Source organism: Carettochelys insculpta, chromosome 5 (assembly GCF_033958435.1).
Source record: "Carettochelys insculpta isolate YL-2023 chromosome 5, ASM3395843v1, whole genome shotgun sequence".
Lineage (NCBI taxonomy): Eukaryota > Metazoa > Chordata > Testudines > Carettochelyidae > Carettochelys > Carettochelys insculpta.
This window is the reverse complement of record NC_134141.1, coordinates 36,956,337-36,981,324: the sequence shown is the minus strand read 5'-3', so window position 1 is coordinate 36,981,324 and position 24,988 is coordinate 36,956,337. Positions and strand designations below refer to the sequence as shown.

General features: G+C 40.7%; 1 protein-coding gene across 32 annotated transcripts in view; it reads right to left on the bottom strand.

Moving 5' to 3' along the window:
* Nucleotides 1–24,988, bottom strand: part of ADAMTSL1 (ADAMTS like 1) — a 627,217-nt gene that overhangs the window by 172,452 nt on the left and 429,777 nt on the right. For 31 of the 32 annotated variants that reach the window (XM_074994936.1, XM_074994935.1, XM_074994939.1 and 28 more), the window contains one exon: nucleotides 4,596–4,722. In XM_074994936.1, coding sequence (XP_074851037.1) covers nucleotides 4,596–4,722 — 127 coding nt within the window. Of the gene's footprint in view, nucleotides 1–4,595; nucleotides 4,723–13,312; nucleotides 13,391–24,988 lie in introns of those variants that run through there. The other variant, XM_074994956.1, reaches the window with a different exon arrangement.

Below are 24,988 nucleotides of genomic sequence, written 5' to 3'. Positions count from 1 at the left end.
GACCAATTCAGTATTTACAGTACTTTCTATCTAGCTGCCCAATCAATAGGCTGTAAACGTCATCTGGTCCAGACACCACAAAACTGTTCCCTTTTTTGGCCTGTGCTGCTTTCATCTCATGAGTGAAACACTGAGGAGAAGATACTGCTTTTATTTATGATTGGTTGGAACATCACTAAAGAAAGCTTTCTTCCTAGGGAAAATATTTGGGAGCCATTAAGTCATAATCAATTTAGGACTGTCAGTGCTGGGAAAAAGTTCAGCAAGCTTCCCTGCTGATGTCCTAAAGGATCTTTTATCAGTTGATGCCAGTGTGTTTTTGTGGAACAGTGGCCAAATATGAGCTCACAGTATTTGAGCAAGCATGGTGAGGAGAGCTGGAATAAGAGGGGTGAAAGGCAGACATTCTTTTATTCAATCATTATAGTAATTTCTGTCAAACAAAATTTGATTACTTAGACGCTGGTTACCTGGAGTATTTCCTATACATTCCTAAGAGTTTACTGAAGCTGTTGTCCAAAAGATCTGCTAAATACTCTAGGACTAAATCTTAGAAGCCTTATAAATCTGAGCTGAGGTCAAGCGGTACTGGACTGATCTCTTCTGATTGTGCAGAACTCCTAAGCTCCTTTAGTGCTAAATCTCCAGTCTAATGGAAAGCCTACATTTTGTAGAAGAGAAGCTTGCAGAGCCAGCTAGACTTGGTGAAGGCAGCTAGCATCTATAAGAGGCAGCAGCCCAGAGGATTTGAAGACTGTTTTCAGAATCTCCTGATGCTAATCACAGTTTTAAAAATCTGTTGGGATGGTTTCTTCTATTACCATAGCCCAATACTATCTAAAGGTTTCAGGTGTCCTCTGAAACCTTTGGGAAATGGATGAAAAAGATCAACTGTGTTCTGCAAGATTTTCTGCCTAAGTGTGCATCTGGTACCATTCACAACAGCAAACACAAATTTCTTCCATTTCTACATGTAAGTTCTTGTTCAATTATTTGATCAGCTAGAGAGTATAACCTGTTTTGCTGTATATTAACTGATTTCCCTGTTACCATTTTGGTTCTACAACATATTAATGTTTAAGGAGCCCAGTAGTGCAAGTATCTTTTTTCGCTTGAGGTTCATGACCATGGCAAAATTTCCTTGCTTATTGAGTTTTCTGAGTCTGTTTCAGAATGCAGTGTATGTCCTGTGTCCAAAAAATGTAAACATTCCCTTTAAAATGCTATATTTTAAACGCATCACTAATTTTACCATCTGTATTAAAAATCTTATTGTTACTGCGGGGTAGGTGACACTGACATGATTACCCTTGAGTTATGAGTTTTGTGCTGAAGAATTAAAGACCAACTAATGTGTCATAGAGCAACTGGAAAATTTTACTGTTTAAATTTTACTGTTTATGTTATACAACCGTTTTGCAGTCTCTCCCTCCATTTTATGACTAGAGATATAGTTCACCTGCTCTTGCAGCTCATTCACCATGTGAAATCATAGTACATGCTCTGTGAAATGGCATCACTGCGCTGGATTCCTTATTATCATAGCATATGCTGGAAAGTCTCATCTTCTGCAGTAAAACAGTAGTAAGATACGTGGACACATTTCTCTCTCATATCTAAGAAGAGCTGTGGTGGGACTGGGAAAACACTTAGTGACTGTACCCCTAGACAAACAATAGGGATGGAAGTGGATCAATTGGCTGCCCAATGAAGCTGGCTAGAAAACGGGTGAGGAAGAGTACCTTCAGAAGACACATTTCCAGGTACTGTGAAGTGGGAGCCCTGGCCTGTTGGGTGGAGAGGAACGGTGGGACAAAAATCCAAGACCTACCCTAGTCTTGAGGTTTTGAGAGCATTCATCAAAATCCAAACTCAGATAAATTCTCCTGGCTTTTTGTTTTGATGGAAGAAGTCTCCACAGTTCCATGAACAATATGCATGCTCATAGGTAGGGGCATAAAAATAATTCTCCCCTCCCTACATTATCCAGTAGTAGTATTGCATAGGGATAAGTGAGCTGGAAGCATGTGAGGGACAAAAACGATAAAGTAATGTCTTTTATTGGACCAATCTCTGCATAAGGTTTCAAACTGTACTGAGTTCTTCAGGGTTTGAAAAATGAATGAGCTCTTTTATACCAAAATCATTTAATTATTATAATGGGTGCAAAGGGGGAGGGGTTTCAGACCAGGTATTTCTCCTACAGAAAAATGCAGGAGGGAAATCAAGGAAATCTTTCCCTACCATGCTGCATGTCAGGTGATGATCTCCCTCTCTCTCTCTCTCTCTCTTATTTCTGTAGCAAGTGCTAACTGTGTTAAAGCTCTGCAAACTTTTCTTTCTGGTGTTATCATTTCCCCACTCCTTTGCATGGTATCAGTAGTGCGGAGAACAGGATTGGATACAAGTAACAGAGAAAATGAATTCAGTGTGACGAGCTCAACAGCATGTTTGGGATGGTTTTGGGAAAATAAACCATTTCCCGCAACTCTTGGCACACTAAAACAAAGCCACTACCCAGTTCATCTAGCAAAGCCTGATAATTGTGTGTTTGTAAATGTTCCAATGTATATTTAGGGAAATAAAATCATACACGTGCCCATGAGACACGTATGATGACTTCTAGACACCTTCTTCACACATGCTCCCACTGATTCTTCCCACCTCACATAACATGGCTCAAAAGTAACTCATTGTTGCTCTCAGAGCTTTTCTGGAGGACACAAAGGAAAGAAGCATGAAAAAAAGAATGTGTCCTTTCTGGGTAAAACACGTCTTTTTTTTTTTTAAAAGAGAAAGCCTAAGATTAAACTGGCCATTATCAAAATTTACCTCCCATCTCAGAGAACAGAGTAGGCCCTGTTCTCATGATCATTTAAGTAGCTGCATAACTTTTTCTCTGTCAGAAGTAGTCCTACTAATTTCAGTGGGGCTACTCAGATGTGTAAAGTTGGTGTGTTTTTATGCCAGTACTGCATATTGTCATCTCAGTAGCCCCAGCCACAGGATTAGCTGGGGGAGAGGGGCAGGGAGCCGCTGAGTACTGGCTTTTTGTAATAATAATAATAATAATAATAATAATAATAGGCACTGAGTAAAGTTACCTGTGTGCTGAAGTGCTTGCAGGATCAAGACCTAAGAGCCCAATTCCACCTTCAGATGGGCAAGCGTGACATGGAGTGGGTGAAATTTTTGGTCAAATTGCAATTTTTTTCAGAAAATTTGCTAATTTGTGCTAAACCAATTATTCCCTCAGTTCTATGCATGACTAACTTGTTACTCTAGATGTTGCACATGTATATCTGAGAAGGGAACTTGGCTTTGACTAACAGAGCTTATTAACCTGTTTTGTCTTGTCAGATATTTGATACATTCTGAATGACAAGGAGAAATATTAATTTGTACCTCGCTGCACATACTTGTATCTATCTCTTTTTTCTTGTCTTATACTTGTGAATTCTTTGGATCAGGGGCTGCATTTTAGTTACATGTTTGTACAGTGCCTCTGGAGCCCTGATCCTGGACAGCTATTATCACAGTACTACTAAACGTTAACAAAAAGAGTTATTCATCAAACAAATCTGTGAAGAAATTGAGAAGTGATTTCAAGTCTGAGGATTGCACAAGCTCCTCAGGAATATTTCAGAGGCAAGATTCAACTCCTACCTCAGCTGTGCCAGCTCCTTCCACAAATGATTCCTTTCCATCCTCTCTATAACAGAAGGTCTCAGCTTTCTCCTTCCCACCTCAGCTAGCACACTAAGATCCAGAAGATCAGCGTGCTAATTAATGCATTGTGCTGTGCTCTCTGCTGAACAAGTTATTCCCTGAAAGAGCTCAGCTGATTCTGTAAACAAATCCTTCTCATTGTTCTTCACACAAACCAAATGCAAATGTAAAAGAGCAAGATATCAAAGGGAATCCACAAATGTATATACACACCCTCACAGTGTTATGTAAAACTTTTAGATCATTAACATGCAGCATTTAAAAAAAATATATAGATCTGGAACTCAGTGAAAAAGAAAAGCAGGTGCTGGCATTGTAGAACATGAGCTTCCTTAGGGATAGACTCAGCTCATAGCATAAAGGGCAGCATAGCTACACCATTCCAGGGGTGATAGTGGGGTAGAAATATGCCCCAGAAAGACATGACAATTCCTCCCCCACTCCGATTGGCACTAGGGGTGGGGCATAAGTTACTTTACCCCCTTTCAGGGCACAACTCTCTTCCAGGCTTTGTATCCAACCTGCTAACCTGAGAAAAGAGTGGAGTGGATGCAACCAAAGCTCTCTACCTTTCCCTGCTCTCTACCTTCCTCACTCTTTTCCCCATGCAGACAGCACCACAATCTGAGATGTCTTTACTTAGCTAAGGAGGGGTATGCTGAGGATGGAAGGACATGACCTGACTCTATCTTAGTCCCCTGCATGGCTTAATAAGGACTGTGGATATTGGAACCCTTAAGAAGCTTGAGTACTTCACTAAGAAAAGGAAAGATGACACCTTACCCACCTACTGGTCCCTCTGACATATCACCCTTTTCAGCCTGGAAGGCTTATTCTACCCTTTGAGGTTAAAGTCAACAGCTTACGTTTATTTGGTGAGAGCTGGGATTTATACTGGCCTCGAACCAGCCGGCAGGTGGACCCATCACCATTGCAGACCCCGCAGTTATCTTCCTTGACAGTGCTTCCCAGCTGGTGGTCACAGCCAACGATCTGACAAAAAGAAAGATGTGCAGTTCACACTGAGCACCTACTGACTGCTGGATGTATCTCTGCAACTAATTACCACCAAACTTCTCTCACAGCACCTCCAGAGGGCTCTAAAATATATTAGCAATGAAAGAACCTGAATGAATCTGGGGAGAGCTTGAACTGAACTCAGGAGCTAGATACTCTGCAGGTCTGTACTAAATGGCTTTTGCAGTTAGCAGAAATAAAAAGCATGATTTTCTCAGGTCTTGTGAATGCTTCTTGGTAAGTGTCCTGTCAGAGATAACATTTTAAAAAAAGGCATTGTAACGAAAAATAAATGATTCTAGTTAGACAGATACATACAGCACAGAAAACTAAAAAACTCTGCTGGGATCCCAATCGTGTCTTACCTGAGATGCAGTTGGGAAAACCATGTGGCTTTAATTATATTTGACAGTAATCCCATTCCATATTATCAAAACCCACATTCGGATAATGTTAAGGATTTGATGAAGGAAGGGAAGAACAGTTAAAACAAAGGACTGAGAACTTGAAAATCTGGATTTTCTATTTCCATCTCAGCAACAGGCTGCCTCTTTTTAGGCAAATCCTGTTAGTTAAAAATGTGAAACTTGGGTGAATAAACTAGGCTCCTAAATCCAGCTGGAACAATGTGATAGGGCAATGAGCGTGTCAGGCCTGATGTGACTTAAGGCACGGTGTGCTCTCTGCCACCTGGACTTGTACATTCTTAGAATCATAGAAGAGTAGGACTGGAAGGGACCTCGAGAGGCCATCGAGTCCAGCCCCCTGCCCTCATGGCAGGACCAAGCACTTTCTAGACCATCCCTGAAAGCCATCAATCTAACCTCTTCTTAAATATCTCCAGTGATGGAGATTCTACCACCTCCCTTGGCAATTCTGTTCTACATTAATGAACATATTTTGGATTTTACAACAAAATTACCTCAGTGCAGTGTACTAAACTGAGATGTGAAGTCCTCAGGTAAACTAGCAGGCGAGTATGCTGAGCCTCTTTGGTGGCAGTGAACTCAACTTTGAACATCCAGCAGAGGCATAGGAGTATGGATGCGGTAGGTACTGCAGCACTCCCAGACTTTGAATCTGGCATCCCAGCCCTGTGCTCCTGCTGCCCAAAGTCCTGGCTGCTAGCTCTCATGTTCCTGCCACTGACTCCATGCTGGCTCCAGGTCCCACCCCACGCCTGGGGGTTCTGCCACTAGCCCCAGGATCCTGGCCACCAGCTCCAGCAGCGGTGAGAAGCATGGGAAGAGGTAAGGAGAGGGTGCAGCCTCTCCCTGCAAAAACTGTTCCAGTGCTACTGATAGCCAATAAGAGGCAGTGAATGCTACAAGAGAAATGGGTTTGAGGAGACTCAGTGCCAGAAGGTCATTGGTGTCATCCTGCCAGAAGCAACCAGGCTGATGGAAGCTAGAATGAGACCATTGTGCTGTGAGCAGGCTGATGGTGTCAGGACTCAGAGCTAAAACTGCACAGCACAGAGGCAGCCAGGGCCATATGGCAGATGGTGACAGAACCCCATACTAGTCCGAGTGAAAGCATCGTACCAATAGTAATGATATTACATCCTATAAAGTGAAAGCTCCCACAGTTAATGTTGGTCACAACACCACACTACGTAAATGCATTTCAGAACACAACAGGGCCACATTCAGACTGAATGGAATCAGACACAGTTTGATTTCATCCACTTCAACCAAGTCTCAATATGGCATACTGTAAGTATGTGTTTTGCCATATTAATGACTTTATAGGTCTAACAAAGGCCATAGGGTAAATGTTAAACATTTTTTTATCAGATATATATGAAAAAATCCTACCAAGATAGAAAGAGACATTGTTCTGCTTTTTAACAATATCAGATAGAATGTGAAATGATCAAATTTATAAAGTTACTGCTAATCTGACTGGAGGCCATTTACTCCATTTGAGGCTCCGGTATATAGGTTTATAAATCCTGAAAGGAGCCACATCAGACCTAATTTTACACTTAGCCTTGACCATATGTCTATGTTTATTTACATACAAACTTGTACAAAAATTACCGATTTGATTTTAAAGGGCACCTTTTGTTATTTCAGTTCAATTTCTGTGCATGGACACTTTTCAAGTATCCACACACAGACTTGCACTGCAACAACAAAAAGTGTGAATTACAATTAACTAGTCATACTATCTATGGGGTGGGGTTGCCCCCATATGATGACACTGACATGATTTGAAATCAAATTGATACAACTGCATCACTGAAATGCTGTTGTGTGGAGTGGGATTATAGCCCACATGTCGGTACTACGAAAAAAGGCTCCTGTCAAAGATCCCAGTGCCAGAGCACCTGCAGGTATTTAGCTTGCCTAGATCCTGGCACCACACAATAACTTAAAGGTAAGCTCCAAAAGGGAATGCAAATCGAAATGTGCCCACAAATATCTTTTTCCTGTAAAGGACATCTGAATTCCTTCAGTGTGAAAAGGCCTGGATATAAAAACAAATTCTGTTTCATCCATCCAATTTCAACATCTACTTTTATCCCCTTAACACTTCATAACTTTTGCATGTGACTCATCAGCAGTCACATCACCTCTGGCTGAGCTCTGACTGTATCTCATTTATACAGTGAGCAATGTTGGACCAGACCAGTACATGGATGGAAGACTGCCAAGGAAAACCTCAGGTGCTGGAGGAAGTTGTGTTTGTGATCCCTTATTCCTTTTCAGACAGTATGGAGTCATTGCCCCAGCATGGTGTTGGAAGGCTTTGTTCTGCTGGAAGTGCTGTATTTTAAATGGGACACTTGTGATCACTACAAATCTTATATGATCAGACATATTAACTTCACCGTCCTGACCAAATGATAGTTTAGATCATAATATTCTTCCTAAGTAAGCTCCTACGCAGTTTTAACTGGACAAAGTGTTTTTCTTCAGTTTGTCTCTTAAATTGCTGCCCCATTTTGTTGTACTCTCTTATTTATGTCAATATATTTAAAATATTCCCATCCAAAACTCTGGGCCCATGTACCAGATAATAATAATAATAATAATAATAATAACAAATCCTTATCACAGATTAACTAGACCAATTGTTCCTTACAAGAAAATAACTGAATGAAAAACTAAAAATGTTCCCAAACTCCTCCCAAAACTTTCCCTCCACTCATCCTTTTCCCATGCCAGGAACAGTCTGTGAAAACAGGTGTGTTATCTGTTAGACAGCTGCCATGGTCCATTCCCCAGAAGCATCTGTATTTAAGTGAGGTGGTTTGGGAAAGGGAATGAGGAGAAATAATTTCTGCAGTTTGTAATGAATTTGGTGTGTGTGGGGAAGGGGCTAGAATGAAAAAGGAAAAAAATCCTTTTGTGGCACTTACAGGAAAGAAACTGTGTAAGTTAGGACTTCACTTCAACATGGTAAGTCAACTTACCATGAAATACAAATAAAATAAATACAAGATTCTGAAGTACCAAGGAGGCTGTAGTAATTCCTGTAGGAGCATAATCTTTTCTTCCACCACTAGCAGAAGAAATTTAGATTTGCTGGAGCTGTAACATTATTCTCTGCTTCCTTTGTTCATGCTCATTAAGCATGAAGACTACAAAGAGTGTGGGAAAAGAGCTGTGAATATGGCCACTGCCCATGGCATTTTATTTTCAGAAATCTGCATGGAATCAGTGAGGAACGAAATGCTCACTCTGACAACAATCTCTCTTCCTCGTCTAGCTCTGTGATGTGAACCAATTCGAAAGAGGCGGCTCTGGCATAATCAACATCAGTGCAGTCATAGGACCACAACTCCCTATAGACATTCATCTGCCATTGAGCCCAGGTTCAGTAAGACTGAAACAACTATGAAATATTGCTGAAGCAGAGTAGATAATTCCCAACCATTGGTCACCAGCATGAGGCACTAAATATTGAAAAGTCCACCCCTGGCGCTGTAGTAGGGCTGAAGTTTAGCCCATGAGGGAGAATGAGGCCATGAGGTACTTGAATAACAACTTCACTGGAACACCATGACAGCTCAGGGGGATGGAGATTAATGTCACCCTGACATAAAACAAAACTTTTTGACATTTCTGAACAATAATATCTCATGGTTTTCATTCCACAGAAAGGTTTGAAATTTCAACTTTTAATGCAAGACAGACAAATTTCAAAATATTGGAATTTCTATGGGGTGGAAATTCTAGTTTTTGATTAACTATGATTCTGACCTCCATAGATCTCAGAAGAATATGAAGACAGAGGCAGATGAAAGTCCTGTCCATTTCACAAGAGGTGGGGTTAGAAAAACCTGCCTTCCCCCATCCAATTAGGGTAATGAAGTATAAGCTTTATAAGTTGCAATTCTGAGGATTTCCAGAAAACCTGCCTTGAGTGTACCTTCATGGTGCTGGTGACCACCTTTGCACTGCAATATGCTGCAGCATAAAATATCACAAGTGGCAACCATGACATTAATTTTGGACCTGATCCCCAAAACACTGAAATTAACACAAAGGACATTATAGTTTTGGATCAGGCCCCTACTTATTTTTATAGGCATTTCTATGGCACTGTAGTATATTTAAACGTATGAGGTGCTGGAATATAACATGTCAAGCTTTGGAGGCACACCAGACACTGTATTATATAAGGAAGATGACAGCTACTTTGCACATCATATAACATGGAGGAAATCACCAGTTACATCAACAATGGTGTTTGTTTTCTGCCCAACAGATACTATCAGCATGCCATCTTCTCAACCCTTCATCAATCTGATTTCTAACTCTCCTCTTGGGTTTGGTAAAGAAATAGCCCAACAAGAAAAAGCCAGAACAACAATGGCTAATCCTTAGTTGGCTCAGACTGTAGTGTTCTCTGGATGCACCACAATGGTTCTGCTCAGAGGTAAAGATTGCATATTGCATTATAGGCTGAAGTCCCACACTTCATGCTGCGTTGGATTCCTTCCCATCACCAGACTTGACTGAGCTGACAGCAAAAGAAGCTGGAAGAGTCAGGATACTCTTGACATTTAGTTATATACATAAAAATATTTTTACAAGACACCACATGGGCTAACAGAACAAGCTGCCTATGAGCAGTTTGGTATCTTTAATCAGCAGGTCTGACAAGATGACTTGGAACTGAATGTGTGTTGCCCTGGTGGACATAAACTCTAGCTCTGCTTAGCAGACTTTTCCAGGAATAAAAGTGCACCAGCACTGACATGTTCTGGTTGAATCCTGCCTGCCCAAAAATGCCCTGGAATAAGACATTTTCATAATCATTTCTTTTCAGCACTGAAAAATCCTAGGCAGGAAATAATATAATAAAAGCAACCTTGCAAATCTAGCTAATTATACATTAATCTGCCTTCCAAAGGCCCCATCTACATTACAAATAAAGGCCAAACCTCTTAAACCTCATACTCTCTCATCCAGCAACATCTGAGGTCCATGCAGAGGCTCCCAGGGCTGGGGACAGACCTACATAAGTGGTGCAGGAACTGGAGCCGGAGCAGTGGCTGGCAGCCTGGTCCAGGCCACAGAGTCCCAAGGTTGAGATGGACCCACATCGGCAAGGCAGGGGCTGGGGACAGAGCAGTGGCAGGATCCTCTGCCTGCCAGACCCCCTGCAACAGACCCGGGAAGCCTGGAGTCCCCAGGGAGCAGAAGGCTGGAGCTGCAGGAACAGAAGCCCTGAACTGTCTCGGTCCACAAATTCTGTCGTATGGTACTTATCAGCTCCTTGGACACGGGGGAAAAGTAACTTCCCTTCTCAGAGGCAAAAACCACCAGAAGTAACCTTTACCTTTGAAAACCATCGCCTTTTCAAGATCAGCCATTGTTAGAAGAACACAGCCAACCTACATCATCAATGCTAGTCCACAAACAAAGATACAAGAATCTAGGATCAGAAAGTCACAGCTAGTTAGCGCTCTGGTTATAAAGAAACCCATAAGCTGCCACATTCTATAATAGGCACCATTTAGGAGACAGTCCCCAATGGCTTATAAACAGATGGGGAGGAGGGGAGGGAAATAATGGGGAAGAAAAGGGCTCCTGTAACATTTAACATCTCTTTTCCTTTATTTTATTCACCATTTTCTCTCTTTGTTTTGCTTCAGTTTAGTTCCATGGACTCTACTTAAAAGAACAAAAATCCTCCAAATGCTGTTTGGGTTGCATGTTAGTGCTAGTGTTGACAAGTGAGACGAACATAAGTGACTTAAAAAAAATAATGCTACTGTAGTAGATTCCTACTGAAATATTTACTGAGTCCCTCTGTAGTAATCCTGTGGGTTCCTTTCCTTAATATTTAGCTCATTTAACTTTTCAAGGGGAAATACATGCCAGATTTTCCAACAGAAAAGGAAAATATTCCAGCAAACGATCCAAGAATTATCTAGCACAGGACTTCACAAGTTAAAACACAATGTCACAAGGTGACAAAAGTAACTCTGCACCAACATCCTCAGAACAATTTGCCCTGAGAAGTTGAAAGGTATATAGAATCTGCCTTCCAATGTCACTCTGGTCTCCCAGAGTATATGTACAGAGAGAGAATTTAGTCTCAGAGGGGTAGCCATGAAAGTCTGCAGCTTCATAAAAAATAAGCAGTCCTGTAGCACCATACAGACCATCAAATTTATTTATTAGATAATGAGCTTTCATGGGTAAGACCCACTTCTTCAGATTTTCAGACAAAGAATTTCATTTCCCCTTGTTTTGCATTACACTGAATGTGACTTTGACGGCAGTGATGCCTTCATGGCATACTTGGATATCACCACTCAGCACCCTTTTCTCTTGAGAATACATGCTTTCTGTATACAAACAGGACTCTTTTTAGGATAGGAACCAGACTTCTTTCCAAATGACAACATGGATGCTGCTGGAGCACATCATTGACAGTACCAATGCAGGCCCTTCTGATGCTGCAGTCCGACAAGCAACCTCTCCTCTTGAGAAATAAACTGCATCTGCAGTTCACATATTTGGATCCATTAACAACACTCCCCATGCTACATCATTAAGCAATATGGTATCTCAGCCTAACTCCCATGCTGTAACAGAATAAGCATGTGAAAAAGGAAAAAATAAGATACCTACCTATCTCAGAGGACTATGGCCTAATCCTGAGAACTCTTATCAACTTCAATGAGAGCACAGTCAACATTATGTCCCTTTCTTTGGAGATTCTTACAACTACTGCTCATTACAGTCACCTCAGTGCAAGTCATCACAGAATGTGACAGCATTCTGTACTTGACTAAGGTCATTAACAAAAACAGGTGGCTTCTGAGATAAACAATCAGAGCACCTTCTTCCACCTCATCAGCAGAAGGTGACAGAAATATTCCTGACTAGATCATTATCCTGAGAGAACAGGTCTCATGCAGAGCTACCCCTTTTAAGCATCTCCCAGTGCTTTCTCATGAGGAGAAAGGTCCCCGGAAATCATTGCAAACACCCAACTGTGTGATGTCTTTCCCCCCAAAAGAGGAACATTTGGCATGTCTCTAGCTCTCTCCGGAGCTCTTCACTGAAGAAGTCTTCAGTGCTGCACCTTGCAAGAGTAACAGAGCACTCACTTCTGAGCAACACAAAGGACTCATCCTGTTGAGTCACAGGAACACATGGCTGATGCTGTGCTACCAATCTCTGCTGGCTCAGAATGGAGAGATCTAAGCTCAGGGCCTGGTGAGAAAGGACCAAGGTAGCGATTCAAACTCAGATTCTTCCAAATGGCAGAGCCAGCACATTTCTCCATTTCTGAAGTGCCCCCCTTCCTGCCACCCCATGCTGCATGTGTGCTATATATACTGCGCACGTATATACATTACCCTGGCTCGCTTGAACATATGTGATGCCCTCTGCCTCATTCCTTTAGAAACCATATGGACACCACATTGCAGTGCAGAAAGGCTCTCTCTCTCTCTCTCCATGACAGAATGATGATTTTAAACAACACACTCAAAATTAACCTATTTTATACACTAAAGCCCTAGATGAAAGTAGCATGGAGAATACTGGTCTAAGGCTATGTCTAAACTCCAAGTTGGAGATGTGACTCCCCAGCTTGAGGTGATGAACTCATGCTAGCTCTCTATGGGCTACTGTGCTACAAATTGGAACGTGCAAATCAAAATGCAGATCTGCGGCAGTGTGAGCAGTGAGACAGGCTATGTGCCCCAAGCATACACCCATTAGAGATGCTAGGCATGTGCTATGGCACCTAGTCTTTTCTGTTGCCCACGCCACTGCAACTACACTTTACTTTTAGGGAACTACCTTGATGAAAGCTAAAAGCACGCCCCAACTCACAGTGCAGATGCACTACAAAATAGGACACTCAAAAATCATCTGCAACTTTTTGAAGACACAGGTCTGAGAGATTAGCACATACGAATCATGAAGCACAGGAGGAGGTTATGCCAAGATAAAACTGATTAAGGACTGATACCATCAATATTGCCTTCTAAATTTTTGGGAAGGTAGCCACTTTGGTACCTAGGGACTACAGTGATATATGCATTACAAATGTCAAAGTTTCCACTTAAGAGTAAAAATTAAATTACCAAAAAAGGAGCCAAGGCAGCTGAATTACTGCAGTCTGAAATGTTTTCAATGCTTTCTTTCATTTTAATCTGGCTTCTGCACTACTTCTGTCATTGCCTTGAGAAAAGAAAGAAAAAGTATCAACTGCAACAGGGCAAATGAAGTCCCTAAAAATGAACGGACATTGACAGCAGCCCAAATGCTGTTTGCTAGCAGATAATTAACCAGTGTGTTCCTTTCCAGTTCCCTATGAAAGGCCCAGAGATAATTGTTCATCTCCAGCTTCTCTTTCCATGGGAAGTGAAAAGCAACAACCCAAGTATCCCTATCTCAGAGCTCAGTTACATTGAAGTTTTAGTCTGATTTAGTGGCTATAAGCAATATGTGATATTTAAGATTAGCTATATGGACATCTGACATAATGTGTCAGGAAATAATGGTGTTAAGTGTGATAAGTATTTAACAGCACTTGTCTTAATCATATAGCATGCACAAATATTTGCTACAATCATAGCCATGATTTTGCAAGGTTTTGGGGGATAAGAGCAACACAAAATTTAAAATATACTGTTGAAAAATACACTTACATAAAAAGAAATCCTTGAAATGAATGGTACTAAAGAACAAGAATTAAGGCAGGAAGTAGAAAATAAAGTATGGAATTTAAAGTACTCTCTTACAATTTCAGACAACTGTATTTTTTCCTCATGTGTTGTGTTTTTTTTAAATTTCATCTCATATTACCCCAAAACTTACTGCATTATTGCTTGATTAATATATCATCTGAATGGAAGCCATTTCTCCATCTACTTCAACTAATCTTGCACTATTGGTGGATCTAGATTCCATTAGCCAGGCAGCAACATAATAAACATTTCCAAACACAATACTGGTAACGTTACTCACTTCAACTGAAAAGTTCTTAAATGCAATGAAATACAGTAAACCCCCAATATGGGTGATTTCAACTTGCACTTAACCTGTGTTAACATGAGTTAAATGCAATTTGAAATCCCCTCCCTAGGTGCTTCAGTCCCTGGCTTCCCCCAGCCTGGCTCCAACAGTGTCAGGAAGCCAGGAAACTGACCAGCAATGGTCATTTTCCCAGATCTCCTCCCAACTTGCGTGAAATTTGAGTTACGTGAGGGTGTGCAGGAAAGCAACCCTCACATAACTTGGGGGTCTACTGTAACGCACGAATATTCACCTGTAATACTGGATATGAAACTGGCAGCATCTGTAACCAGATGCGCAGGATAGGATTGTTTGCTTGAAGCCCAGTGCATCTGATGCCTCTTTTAGGACTAAACTAATCATATTTTACAGACTGGCTCGATTTTGTGTGCTCTTTTGAGCACGGCAGGTAAAACACCATTTCTCCACTGGCTTCAGAAAATCATTTAAGAGAACTGCATTAAAGTTCGCCTTATCTGAGATGTTTATTAGTTCTATTCAGAGCAGTTTAATGTTAATGAAGAATGTCATTGTAAGAGGATAAGCAAGTCCTGAAAATGCCATGCATTGTATAGATGGCTTAGAACATTTTACAACACACTCTTCTGAAAACAGAACAAATGCTAGTAGGAACAAGCAATAGGGATAACTGAAACATAACGGAAAGCAATACTAGCGAAGGTCCCAAGCTGGATCTGGTGCATACAATTAAACATAATCTATAACATAGCAAAATGCAGCATTTCAGATTAGCAGCTAAGAGGTCCAGGACTGGCACAGTCAATGGTGTTGCAAGTCAGGACTGCTGTACTCTGGCAGAATTTGATGGGAATCTTGCGAAGTCCCCATTCACAAATTCAGACCTGCCCACACTTTTGGCAGAAGCAAGAGCATCTTACATTGAAACTTGGGGCCTCACATGCCAGCCCTGTCTAATTTCTCATTTGCCTCTTCTGATCTCCTTCTTGCCCAGCAACTCCCCTTCACCACCTACCTCGACACCTGTATATGCACAGGCTGTTATGTTCTGCTCCACTAATCACTTCCTCTCCTTCACTCTCACAGTGGCCACCCCAGAGCAAGACAATGAATATCTGTCTGTTCCCCAAATGGCAGCTACTAACAGGGAAATAAAGAAATCCTTCAGACCTCTGTTTGGAACCGGACAGTACTTTGAATACTGGATCTAAGGGTATGTCTATGCTTACTGGGAGCAATCTTCCAGAGTTCAACTCGCATATAGTGGGGATATGTGAAATCGAACTATCAGGGCTTGACAGTTGACTCTGATACTTATTATCATGAGGTGTATGGGAGGTCACTGTGAGAGTTTATCCCATCAACTTCTTTTCATGAGGACAGCCAGATAAGTCAATCCTATATATGTTGATTCCAGCTACACAATTGTCATAGCTGAAATTGCATATCTAGGATCAACTTTCAGGTATAATGTAGACTTGGCCTAAGGTGGCACATTGGCTGCACTATGAGCCAAATACTGCCCATGGTTACAACAGGGTAAACATGAAGTAATTTCACTGGCTTGAAGAACAGCCAAAACTGTTAGACTCAAGAAGAGGTTTGGCAAAAATGATAGATTAGAAGTGGAATTCTTCCAGAATCATAGTAGTGTATCTGAAGACGGAACTTGGCCTCCTGATGCTTCCTTGATTTTTTATAATATTTTATAAAGTTAAGAAGCTGTTTTCTGCCTTTTGCACATGTACTACTTCACCTGCAATCTACCATATCCGTACATGGACCTCTTGAGATCTGCATGCTTGTATGTGTATGAGTGACCCTCCAAAAAGAGGCAGAATACTAACATTTTGCAATTCTTCATCTAGGTTGATTTTTTGCAAGTGAGTTTAGAATCTGTTTCACATGCATCACTTTAGAGCTAACAGACTTCTGATGGAATAACTTACATGCTTGTATGTTTTGGCTCTTTAACCAAGAGGAAGCTATTTGTTTCATGTGTTTTCAAAGTCTGATCGTTTAACCTGAAAAAGTTGTAAGTCTCAGGATCGGACTTCTCTTAGTGTTGAGACAATCACCATGAATGAAGACAGACAAACCTCCCCACAACCTAAAGCCTCACAGATAAACTGAGTGTAACACAGATTGAATTAACTAGTCTTGGCTGCGCTATCAAGATGACTATTTGTGGACTTTGCAGAAGTAGGAAATAAAACAAAACAAAGGGAGATAGAATCATAGAATACTAGGACTGAAAGGGACCTTAAGAGGTCATCGAGTCCAGCCCCCTGCCCTCATGGCAGGACCAAGTACTGTCTAGACCATCCCTGATAGACATTTATCTAACCTGTTCTTAAATATCTCCAGAGATGGAGATTCCACAAGCTCCCTACGCAATTTATTCCCACGTTTGACTACCCTGACAGTTAGGAACTTTTTCCTAATGTCCAACCTAAACTTCCCTGGCTGCAGTTTAAGCCCATTGCCTCTTGTTCTATCCTCAGAGGCCAAGAAAAAGTTTTCCCCCTCCTCCTTATGACGTCCTTTTAGGTACCTGAAAATCGCTATAATGTCCTCCTTCAATCTTCTCTTTTGCAAACTAAACAAGCCCAATTCTTTCAGCCTTTCTTCATAGGTCATGTTCCTCTAGCATTTGATCATTCTTGTTGCTCTTTTCTGGGCCCTTTCCAATTTCTCCACATCCTTCTTGAAAAGCAGTGCCCAGAACTGGACACAATACTCCAACTGAGGCCTAACCAGTGCAGTGTAGAGCAGAATAATGACCTCTCATGTCTTGCTCACAACACACCTGTTAATGCATACCAGAATCATGTTTGCTTTTTTCCACAACAGCATCACACTGTTGACTCACATTTAGCTTGTGGTCCACTATAAACCCTAGATCCTTTCTGCCATACTCCTTCCTAGACAGTTGCTTCCCATTCTGTATGAGTGAAACTGATTGTTCCTTCCTAAGTGGAGCACTTTGCATTTGTCTTTATTAAACTTCATCCTGTTTACCTCAGACTATTTCTCCAATTTGTCCAGATCATTTTGAATTTTGACCCTATCCTCCAAGGCAGCTGCAACCCCTCCTAGTTTAGTATCATCTGCAAATTTAATAAGCGTACATTCTATGCCAATATCTAAATTGTTGATGAAGATATTGAACAGAACCGGTCCCAAAATGGACCCCTGAGGAACCTCACTTGTTATGCTTTTCCATCAGGATTGAGAACCATTAATAACTACTCTCTGAGAATGGTTATCCAGCCAGTTTTACGCTCACCTTATAGGTGCCCCATCTAAGTTGTATTTACCTAGTTTGTTGATAAGTATATCATGTGAGATGGTATCCAATGCCTTACTAAAGGCTAGGTATACCACATCCACCTCTTCTCCCTTATCCACAAGTCTCGTTATCATATCAAAGAAAGCTATCAGATTGGTTTGACATGATTTGTTCTTTACAAATCCATGCTGACTGTTCCCTATCACCTTACCACATTCCAAATGTTTGCAGATGATTTCCTTAATTACTTGTTCCATTATCTTTTCTGGCAGAGAAGTTAAACTGACTGGGCTGTAGATTCCTGTGTTGTTCTTATTCCCCTTTTTTATAGATGGGCACTATATTTGCCTTTTTCCAGTCTTCTGGAATCTCCCCTGCCTCCCATGATTTTCCAAAGATGATAGCTAAAGGCTCAGATACTTCCTCTACCAGCTCCTTGAGTACACTAGGATGCATTGCCTGAGGCCCTGGTGACTTGCAGACATCTAATTTTTAAGTGATTTTTAATGTGTTCTTTTTTAATTTTATCTTCTAAACCTACCCCTTTCCCACTAGTGTTCACTATGTTCGGATTCCTTCTTCAGACTTCTCGGTGAAGACAGAAACAAAGAAATCATTGAGCATCTCTACCATTTCCAAGTTTCCTGTTACTGTTTCTCCCTCCTCATTGAGCAATGGGCCTACCCTATCCTAGGCCTTCCTTTTGCTTCTAAAGTCTTCTTGTTTCCCTTTATTCCTGTAGCTAGTTTGAGCACATTTTGTGCCTTTGCCTTTCTAATCTTGCCCCTGCATTCCTGGGTTGTTTGCCTATATTCATCCTTTGTAATTTGTTCTAGTTTCCATTTTTATATGATTCCTTTTTTATTTTGAGATCATGCAAGATTTCCTGGTTAAGCCAAGGAAGTCTTTCTATGTAGCAGAATAGCTTGCTTTTGGACCCTTTGAAAAACTGCCAACTCTCCTCAGTTGTTTTTCCCCCTCAGTCTTGCTTCCCAGGAGACCTTACCTACCAGCTCTCTGAGTTTACCAAAATCCACCTTCCTGAAATTCATTGTCTCTATTTTGCTGGTCTCCCTTCCACCTTGCCTTAAAATCATGAACGCCATGATTTCATGATCACTTTCACCCAAGCTGCCTTCCACTTTCAAATTCTCAATCAGTTCCTCCCTATTGGTTAAAATCACATCTAGGACAGAGCCCTCCCTGTAGCTTTTTCAACCTTCTGGAATAAAAAGATGTCTCCAATGCAGTCCAAGAGCTTATTGAATAGTCTGTGTCTTGCTGTGGTAGTTTCCCAACATATATCTGGATGGTTGAAGTCCCCCATCACCACTAAATCCTGGGCCCTGGATGAGTTTGTTAGTTGTTTAAAAAAAGCCTCATCCACCTCTTCCACCTGGGTAGGTGGCCTGTAGTAGACTCCTAACAGGATATCTCCCTTGTTTTTTACCCCTAGAGCAGGAGCATCAAACAAAGGGAAAACACTGAAAACAGAGAAGGCCAACAATGAATAAGAATAATTTGCCCACCAATCAGAATCAGGGAATGAATTCCAAGCATTTTGGAATAAGAGAAAATGGGGACACGTTAGTGGAAAGAAATTGGTCACTGTTTTATTCTTAAAAGTCTCAGTAACTTCCATGGAATATTGTTGTTGTGCATACACTCCAATTGGAGAGGCCACTTTTCTTTTGGTTTCTGTGCTTACAGACATCTGGCACTAGCTTACAGCACACATAGGCTGGAATTGAGAGGGAAATGAGAACCCTATAAACAAACAGCTGATTGAATATCCAAGGAAAATGCTGCATCCCGGACAATGGGGAATATAAATAAGAACAAAGACAAAGAATTACTGAATGAATGCAGAGAGAGTAACTATATTTTAGAATGAATCAGCTCAAGAACGCGTAGATTGTTACTGAAGAACACAATTCTACATGTAGGCTGTGTCTACACTACAAAAATAACTTCAAAGTTGCTTACTTTGAAGTGCAACTTCGAAACTGAACGCCTACACACTCCCTACTTCGAAGTTAAACTTTGAAGTCGGGCACTGCTACATTCCCAGGGATGGAGTAAGGAGTTCAAAGTTGGGCTCTCTACTTCAAAGTTAACTTCCAAGTAAGAGAAAATAGTAACAGAGAGGGAGCCATGCTAGTCTATATACTATCAAAACAAAAAAACAGTCAAGTAGCATTTTGTCAGTCTTTAAAAGGCTACTTGACTGCTTTTTTGTTTTGTAAGAGAAAATGTGTGTAGACTCTCTGCTGGTTACTTCAATGTAGTGCCTAACTTTGAAGTTAGTTCCTAGTGTTGCAGTGTTACTGAACATTGAATGGGGCCCAGATATAGGTTACGGCCTCTTGGCCCTACTATAACACAAATTGTACAGAAACACCCCCATAGGAATCTTACAAAATCCCCCTCAGAATATTGTCCTTGCAGGAGGAGATCAATTCGGAGTGGGGAATGATGAAGGAGTGAGAGTACAAGACTTGAAAACTCTGCTAATCCTGGGGATCTGTGGGTAAAGGAAGCTGCAGAAAGTGAGTATTTATTAAAAGAAATTCACTGTCAATTTAAAAATCACTCCCAGCCTGCAAAATGTTTGCCTACTATTGCTTGCAAAAAGATTTAGTACAGCTTACTGGAACTGAAAGAGGTCAGACAAAAATGATTTTCACACAAAACCGATGGAAAGAAAAAAACATTTTAAAATGCAAGAAAATATGTTTGTAAAACAAGAAAGATTGTTTAGGAAGGACTCGTAGGCTGATGAAAGGAACTTGAAACCTGAAACTACTTTAAATTCATTTTAAAAAACTAACCAAGTAGATTGTGAGCTGTTGGTATGTACCTTTAAGTCTGCTTTCACGTTAGGTGCGAGTTTCATAAAACAGAGTGACAATATAAGTGTTTTAACAAATGCTCAGTGTAGTTGGCTCCCGGTCACTTTGCTGCCGGTGATGACGATGATTGAAGTATGCTGAAAAATGACAACCTTGATTTCAAATAAGTGTAATTTGATATACTGTAAGAAAAGCAGAATGAAAGAACAAAGAGGCCTTTTATAAAACTTAACCATTCAGCATCCAAAATAGAATTTTCCACTTACATTCAAATTGCTATTTTTTTTTTTATTTTTTTCATGCAGAATGGATTCTTGTTAAAAATAGCTAAACTGCTTTCATTTCTTGTTATAGCTTATGCATTTCTTTTGCCAGGAAATCTTGGTCCTTTGAAAAACACTGAAAATTGAAACTACCCAGTTATCATGACTCTAGCTAAAGTCACTGTTTCTGAAAGCAACTAGTGATTAATTTCTTCATCAGTTCACAAGCAAAGTGTCACAGTGGCTGCTGAATCAGAGATAGGAAAGCACCAATGATATGTGTACACAGCAGAGTCACTGGCTTGGTTTCTGATGTTTGTTACATTGTAATTAAGAATCACTGGCAGAACAGAGATCAGAATGTGACTTGTGATGGACACAAGGAAATCAATACGGACCCATTAGTAACTCAAGATACTGAAGGAAGAGTTTCCAGAAGCCTGTGAAAAATCATCCTCACCCTCCCAAAGCCCACATACATAGACTAGAAATAGATGAAGCTGAAATTAAATAAAAAAAAATAAACAGTTCTAAGTTGTTGCCTCTTTTCAGTGTGCCAATGCTCCTCTTTCAACCAGTCTGCTGCCCTTCGAACACTTTCGGTTATGAAAACTACAACACTGATCCTGTAAACCTAACTTTACTCATGCGAACAGTTCAGTTGACTTCAGTTCAAGTACTCATGTGGGTTGAAATACACTCTTTTGCAGAACTGGGCCCAGCACTCCAGATCTGGATTTTACAACAGAAAAGCGATTTGAAGACAGGGACCAGAAACATCTGCTAAAGGGCACACTTGGCTCTTACAAGATGGGAGGAGACAGAAAGGGGTTCCAATAGTCCAGAAAACCAAGAAAAAAGGATATTTAAAATGCTTGGAAACAACAACAAATGGAAAGTTTGGGATTTTTCAAGAATACTTAGGCTGTGGCCACACTAGCCCCTTCTTTCAGAGGGCTATGGTAATGTGGCACTTCGGAATATGCTAATGAGGCACTTCCAGGAATATGCAGTGCCTCATTAGCATAACAGCAGCCACGCATGCTTCAAAACTGATGGTTTTGAAACACATGCAACCCGTGTAGCCAGAGGCCTCTTGAAATGACCCCCTGATTTCGAAAGCCCCTTCCTTCCCAAAATCAAACAGGAAGAAGGAGCTTTCGAAACCAGGGGGCCATTTTGAAAGGCCCCAGCTACATAGATGGCATGTGTTTCAAAGCACATGTGGCCACCATTATACTAATGAGGCATTGCATATTCATGGAAGCACCTCATTAGCATAACCCAAAGTGCCACATTACCACAACCCTTCCGTACCAAGGGGCTAGTGTGGCCAAAGTCTTAGTGTTGGCCAAACATTGTTCTGATGGAGATGAAGAGTAAAACTCCCAGCAGCTTTGGGCTGGCACGGAGTGCTTTTGAAAACCACACCCTAAACGTATTTCAAATATTAAGGGAAATCTGTTTACTGCATTATCTCCATTATTTCTATCCTTCCACTAAGATTTGGCTTTCCTATTGATGGACATGTTGCATGAAGTGCCCTAGAGCCACAATTATCAAATAGTGTTATGGAGGACGGGCAAAGTAAGATTCTTAAAATTATGTTACTGTGAACAATGCATGCTGTCAGGGAGGCTTATGTGAAACTCCCATTGGATTCAATGGACATTGTACATCAGAACAGGGGCATGATTTAGACGTTCTGTATTTAACAAATCACTGCATAATCAAAGGGGTCTAAAAAACCCTAAAATGCTGTGTATTTCGTAGGGCTCCCTAAACAGCAAAGCCGTTCTCTCTGTTTGCTACCATAGAAAGGAATAGCCAAAACTGAAAAGGAAACAGATGGAATTAGCAACAACAAATCAATCGTACGTTTCTCTCTCTCTCATACACACACGAAGACCACCTTGTAAATAAATATAACAAGCATCTCTTCAACAACATCTAAACATTCCCTTAATGAATTCCTGATACAGCTGCTTCTAACTGCAAAACACTTCATATGATGTTAGCTTTGCTTATTTACAAATATAGTCAGAAGTCTGTGTTGATTTTATGCTAAACTGGTCAGTGACCATCTGTAAAACATAGATGTCAGTTTGCTTGCAATACTTATTACAAAAAATCATCCCAAATATTACACTCAGATATTGGGATAGATCAGCCTCTGAGCAACCCGAAAAATGAGAGATAAAAATCAGAAAAAAAATGTGTCAAGTTCTGTAGGGAGCATCTTGAGAAGAGAACTAACAAATGCATGCTCGCCAGTGGGTGAACAGAGAATAACACCTTCTACTCAGGGAATGGTAGAGTCTCACGGAAAGAAAGCTAACTCTTTATTCTGGACATTGATACTGCTGGGTACAGCTTTTAGACATGATATGCCACAGACTGACCCCATTCACATATATGAAGACACAGTCACCTAATTAAGCTGGAAATCTGACAAATACAGCTTATTGTTGGATCCAGCAGAAAAAATGTACTGTTCCTATAGAAGTCCATAACTATCAATGTCACTGACACCAATGCAGAATTGTTAATAAGACCCATTAATCTTAGTAGTTATGTTTATACACTTTATTAAGCACACAGTTTTTTCTAGATTTAAAATATTAATTTCCTGCTCTACTGCCAACTAGAAAGTATAAGAAAGTTATGGGTGTGTAATCAGAAGAATACATTATGAAAGTTCATGTGGTTCCCTTTCTTACATAATCAGTCAAATGGTGTTCCAAGTCTTGTGAAACCTACAAACAAGGCAGCAAGACACTTGTTGATCGTCTTGGGTTTTGTGACAATTTCAGCATGACTAATCCAGAAGAGGTACCCTTAACTCCCTGTGAGAGGTTGGGCTCACAGCCAGTCTGTTCATAGTCACACTATCACTCAGGGGCATGTACAGGGATACTACAGTAAATTTTCAGCTATGACATTTGATGCTTCCCTTTTTCTGTAGCCCTGACAAATTCACAGGGCTGCAGGCATATAACAGTCTGCTATAGCATCTTTAGTAATGCAATTGCGGTGTCATCTCAAATAAACATATCACAGAAATATAGATAGACAAGCTTACTTTGAGTTCTGAGGTATTAATCAAGCCCATAAACTTATATCTTAATTACCAAGCTACATAGGCTAGCTCTGCTTTAATGTATGACAACAACTAGACTATTTGTCTGCCCCTTAAAATCTATATACACCCAAAATGTATGAACCTGAGCATTATCCAAACAGGATCTCCAGATGAAAAGGTTTCCCCATTACAAGTTTTTACAAGGGCCCAACAGCCTTTTCTCTTTGATCATCTACCGTTCTAGCCCTCTACCATGGTTTGAGGAGTCACTAAGTTTTTCAGCACAGCAAATACACGAAAACAGCTAATCAAATTAGGACTCTCCATCAGACGCAAAAGGTAAAGCTGGTTCCCCATATGCAAAGGTGGTACAATGACAGAACTCCCATGTAGCATTAAGTATAAGAGGTACAGAAATCTCAATGTTAATTCATCATGAGGCACGCAATTGTTTTGGTCAGAAATTGTACAGTATCACATCATAATACAGGTCACAAATCACGGGGAGAATTTTGAAATAATACTTGCAGTGAAGACAATTTCCAAGATATTGGAAAAGAGTTGCTCATTTTATTTATCTTAGAGGGGTAGCTGTGTTAGTCCACAGCTTCACAAAAAACAAACAAAAAACCCCACAAACAAGCAGTCCTGTAGCACCTTAAAGACTAACAAATTTAAATTTGTGCTAGAGGACTGCTCATTTTATTTATGAATGTAAAAATTATTCCATATCTGCAAGGCGGATACATTTTTAGGAAAATATCAGTGTAGCCAGTCTAATTGTAAGGCTGGCTGCAATGTGCAGTCAGACAGTAGCTGAAGAACTCATCTTAGAAATGTAGTCCCTTTGCCGTCCAAGAAGCACAGAAAGTATAATTACAGTTCACAGTGGAAATGGTGCAGTTACTTTCCATTCCTCCAGAAATAAGTAGGGATATGCATCTGGAAAGGTATTTGTTTTAGTAGTGGCTACTGGTTTTAGTGGTAGGTGTTGGTTATGGCTACTATTCCAGGGAAGTCGTACTCAGAAAAGTGTATCTACATTTGGACCTAAACAAAAGTCAGACTTGGGCCCACACTGATCATGTCTGGCAAGGAGTTACAAAAATTGTGGTCCTGACACAGAAAACACACCGCTCCCAGTTAACGTTCCCTCTCCTCTAGCCATACGTGGATTTTTCCCATCCATGTGCAGAACGAATTTTTTATGTGTACCAAGGCATAGATGAATCTGCAACACCATAGAAACAAAAACCTAGCTGCAAGTGCAACCA